Here is a 5,399-nt window from a genome sequence, read left to right on the forward strand (position 1 = left end):
CACGAAGGTTACATCTGTTAATTTTAACATAATTTATGAAATAAATCAAATTATTATGATAATTGCGATCGTAACACTATTACAACATTAGCATACAATAAATCTAAGTAATGTATGCTGTTTATTAATGTAAATAAATGATTATACCAATGTATTGTCCATAACTGCAATTTTGCGCTTTGTTCTTGTCCCCATTTTCGTCAACAAATTCGCACTAAACTGATTACATAATAATTATATTCGATGAGATTTATTACTTGTCGATGTAAATAATGTGTTATTTAGTATTACTGTTAACGATGCATCGAGCAATTTATTTAATATAGAGTACAATGACTCATAGTATCGTACTCTACGTCGGCGTGATGACAAATAAATAAATTGACGATTGACACGAGTGACGTGTCGAAATAATTACCAGCGAGTGAACATAAACAGGTTTTAAAGATAAAACCAGGTTTCCTCGTCAGTGTTACGCGGCCGGACAAAGGCAGGATCTAGATAATTAGTTGCGGACAAAAATAGTCGTCGCAGTCGGGCCCTGGGCCAGGTGACGTCAGCGCGCCAGGGCCGGCGGCGGGGCAAGACGGGCCCCGCGCCAGTGTCGCGCGCGCCGTCAGCCCGCTCGCACGCCACCACACGCCACCTACCGAGCCCGTAGTCAGCTGCCAGCCACCAGCCGCCTCCACCGCCTGCCCGCCAGCCGCCTCAGCGCCTCCACCAACCCCCCGCCGGCTGCCGAACGATCCTCAACTACACACGCACTCGTGAGTACTCACTGACCATCTTATTACTATTATCTTACATATGTGTTGAAACCTATTGTCCAACTGCAGCGATGCACCGTGATAACATCCGATGTAGATTTCACTTTTGTCTATAAAAAGGCGGGAATTTTTTTGAATAATCCAAAGCTTATTTTTTTATTGTTTATTTTAAATTCAATTTATTGTATTAATTAATGGGACCTAGGTTATATCGGTACGGAGAAGCGAGTCAACCTTGGCGCATCGTGCAATGCAGCGGGGACCTTGCAAGTCACGCGTCAGAGTAACCTCGACTCACGCCGTACTCGCGCCGCTACTACGATTCCGACCGATACTATCGCAATTTCTCGCTCGGATACATTGCGCGCGTTCCATTGCCGCGTGTTAACGTTATGCTACAGCGTCGCCATCAAACGAAACCGGCAATGTATGAAATTAAATAGATTCCGACTTTGTGTTGCCATTATTGTGGTACGGAGACATGTTGATAGACGCGCTATGGAACTAACACAAACAGCTGACTGCTGACGACGTGTTTCTTTTTTTGACAGATAAAAAATATGACGCGGTCATTCAAGGACGGTCGACCACTGACAAGAGGTATTTCCCGTTTTCGAACTGTCAATGTGAAATATAAATGACAATCAAATAGGTTTAATAATGATACTGTATAATGTAAAGAGAAACTGTACACACAATGATGGTCACACATATATAATGGGTAGTTAAGTGATATTGCGGTTTGAATACGCGTTCGCCAGGGGCCCCAATGTTTCCCGAGTTATCGCGTCGGAAAAACACGCCATACTTTATCGTATGCTGTTCGCTATCAGCTTCACAACGTTACGACCTGCATTGTAATACACGGGCGATACTCTTCAAGGGACGCGTTACGCACTAACTACGTGCGCGTTTGGACATTACGACACTAAACCATTAGCTCGTTTAATATAATAGGAACGATTTATTCAGTTTCAAGCCATTTAGTAATGATGCAAAAACAACGAAACATAATATTACGAGTGACATTAATAAGGTTACCTAAAGTAAAGGTGATTTCGAAATTGAAAGTAACTACGTTCTTTGTGAACCACTTTTCTTCGAAACTTGTCCCGCTCGATTTCCGGGGCTTTACTTGATAACTGTAAGATAACGCACTCGTACCGTACCAAAATATTACGAAGTTATTAACTCGATAAGATAAACAAAACCTTAATAGACCTTGTACCTTTTTAAATGGTTAGGCAAATTATAAGTCGTACCTGCCTCGACATTTACAAACTGAGCTCGTAACACAGTAGCGGCGAGCGGTCCGTGGACCACCTCAACATATTTCAATGATAATTATTTATTCAACGTTACCTTCTAGAACGTCTTTAGACATATTTTTTTCACCTCGAGTTGGCATTGATCGTGGTCCACAAAACCGGTAAGGCTGCGGTTACCCTTCGCCGAACGTTCAAACATGCCCGACTACCGACTACATTATACACAAAACTTCACTTCTATAACAATTATACTTTTTTTAATTCCCACACAGATTAACATGCCTAATGTTTCATTATTTGGAAATTCAGTACCTACTATTAATGACTCTTCATCGCGCAAAAGTTTCGGATGAGGCATGGTTAATACCCAGGTCTTGACTTGCATTGATATAAATGTTTTGACTACATTCCTACGTAGTTATAACGAACTTTACTTGTAAACTGAATACGTCTTTATCTAAACGTCGCCGTTTTTATGAATATTTTTTATTTATAGACATTACTTACAGTTTCAGATTGAAATGGTGAGAAGGTACGAGAGAATGAGCGGACGTCAGTCCTGGAATGAGGCAGATATGGCCAAGGCAGTAGCGGCCGTGGTGTCAGGTAAGATGGGGTACAAACTGGCCGCGAGGACCTTCCACATCCCTCGCTCCACGCTGCAAAGGCGCGCCAGCAAGATCCGCTACCAGCAACCTGATGACCCCAAACCACTGATGGGACACTACCGCAGGGTATTCACAGACAGTCAAGAAAAAGACTTGGTCGGCTACATCAAGAGCATGGAGAAGTATTTCATGGGCGTGTCGAGGCGTGACATTCGGGAGCTGGCCTTCCAGTACGCAGAAGATAACAATCTAAATCACCCTTTCGACGTAAACACCAGGATGGCTGGTGAAGACTGGGTGAGGAACTTCTTAAAGAGGAACCCGGAGTTGTTGGACAAGTCGGATCCGGAGTGCGGCCTGGAGCCGGTGAACTTCGATCAGTTCTATCACTTCATGTGTCAGCTGTCATGATGACTCGTTGTTTAGTACGATAAAACTAGTTGTAAGTAAAAAGGTCAAGTTCGCCCCCGAGAGAGCCTCATGATTAATGTATGACATGTGTAAATCCAACCTGTGTATACTGTATGCCCACTTTTGTAATCAGAATTTTGAGTATATTGTACAAGAGATTGCTCAACACTAAACATTCGTAACCTAAAATATTGAACATTCGAAGTCTCTCGGCATTCGTATCCACATGTTGGAACAAACAGTAGGTAGACTTTTCGAAATTTTTAAATTTATAACGTCAAATTACAGAGGTTAGTTGAGGAGAGCCAAGCTCAAAATAGCTTTGTTACCTTTGATATTTATCGTAATTTTTGTTTGATTACTAGATTTATAATTTGTTAAGACATGGAGTCGGAGGTTCTGTACTTATTAAGTACTTACGAAGTCTATAGTTATATTTGATTTATAGTTTAAATTTTGTTATTTAATGGTACTAAAAGATAACTTGCTAAATTAAGGGCTGTGATAACAGAGAAAGGTATTTTTGTGGAACATATCTATTGAGGTGATGTATCTATTTACAAAGACGGTATCTGATATTTAAATGTTTATATAATTTATAGTTTAATAGCACAAATGAATACCGAGCGGGAAGATGTTCCGTAACGGTGCGTACCGGATACTATGGCAATGTTGCAGACGTTTCACTTGCGATATTTCCTTCATGTGCAACAAAGTGACCTCTTTAATTGGCGTCAGAAATGAGTAAATGCATGGTACGTGACACACAACGTGTCAGGTATCTTGCAGCGTGACGAACATTGCCATTCTGTATGCTCTAAGTTCTTTGTAGCGCGGAATAAGGTCGTCAAAGGTCACTTAACTACACAACAACAAAAAGTGTAACGATCTTTGAACACGAACCAAACAACGATTTAATATTGTAGTGGATCTAAACTTATTAATTTTCTTAACAATTGATGATCTCAGACACAAACGGCTAAGGAAAAATCTCAAATTTGCTCAAATACGTCAATGAAATGCGGTGAAGCGAGCATGTAGTAAATACTCAAACTGTAGGATTTGACGTGTAAGCGTACCGCAGCGTCGGCGTCGGCCGCTAGTTACGGAACATTTGCTCCTAATAATTGCTGATAACAGACGCGTCAGCACTCGACGACTACTCTACATAACGTTGGTGCTCGCTATTATTCGAATTAGCTGATGACGCCATTCACAATACCTTTAATACCTAAGTATACTGTCTTACTACTATTGTGATAAAGGGATGGGTTGGTGATAATCGTGGGATTGGCTTGTTTAATTTGTCCATTGTAATCTTTAGGTGTAATTCAAAAACCTTTTTATAATGTCAGTATAAATCCCACTGTACCAAATTAGTTGTAATTATCGTTACCTGATTCAAGTTTTGATCTCTTTAACTTAGTTCAAAATAGCAAATGTTTATTTATTTAGGTCTCGAAATATTAAATATATCGTTGGTTTTAAACAAATTATAATGAAACATTTGATAAGCGAAAAACTGTATGCCAAACTATGTTATTATTTTGAGATTTATTTTATAATTAAAATTGTAATATATTCCTATGTACTTAGTTAAACAAATTATGTGATTATAAATTGAAATTTTAAAAATATGTTTGTTTTCTATACCATTCAACAACATACCCTGTAGTACAAGGCTTCAATAGACACTCAAGCTGTATTCCCGTATGCAAGAAACATGCAACGCAAAAGATAAAAAGTAGAAACAAATAGGACACAATTGGATATTCATGAATTCATCAATGTTGAGATCCATAAATGAGTAAAACGAGAGATATAGGCAAAACAAAAATAAACATTATTACGTACAAAATAAGCCGCACAGATCAATAAAATATAAAATTTTACATCCGAACCAATGGCCTCATTAAACGGCTCCATTTAAAAGCCGATAAAACGAATCGCATCGAAACTACTTTTACTTCCTTTCAACGCTTCCTTCCTTTGAATAAAATACAAAATATATGTAGAGTCTATCGAGTGTAGAGGTAAACGGGTCAGTGCATTTAGCTCGGTGGTAGAGTGGTAGAGCCGAGAGCGAGGTGTCCGGAAGGCGGTCGCGAGAGAGAGCCAGCGCGACGCTCTACACAGTTCCGATTGTAAATAGCACACTTTACCACAGACTCTCAAGTAAATATGAGATGTAGTTATGCCTGATATCGCTTTAGAAATGGAATGAAAGTTGGCATAGCATTTACCCGAGTGTATGCTCTCTGCTATGTACGTGAGAGCGGGCCTGAGTGCAGGATTACGCGTGTGCGATGCTATTTCATAGATTGATAGTTAAACGTTTTCCATTT

The 5,399-nt window shown here is 39.8% G+C and overlaps 1 protein-coding gene across 1 annotated transcript; it reads left to right on the forward strand.

Moving 5' to 3' along the window:
- Positions 1-544: 544 nt before the first annotated feature.
- LOC142987635 (uncharacterized) lies at positions 545-4,683 on the forward strand. The gene is made up of 2 exons (XM_076136529.1): positions 545-767; positions 2,545-4,683. The coding sequence occupies exon 2, from the start codon at positions 2,557-2,559 to the stop codon at positions 3,052-3,054; it is 498 nt and encodes a 165-aa protein (XP_075992644.1). The 5' UTR covers positions 545-767; positions 2,545-2,556; the 3' UTR covers positions 3,055-4,683.
- Positions 4,684-5,399: the final 716 nt, after the last annotated feature.

The sequence above is a fragment of the Anticarsia gemmatalis genome, chromosome 3, assembly GCF_050436995.1.
Source record: "Anticarsia gemmatalis isolate Benzon Research Colony breed Stoneville strain chromosome 3, ilAntGemm2 primary, whole genome shotgun sequence".
NCBI lineage: Eukaryota > Metazoa > Arthropoda > Insecta > Lepidoptera > Erebidae > Anticarsia > Anticarsia gemmatalis.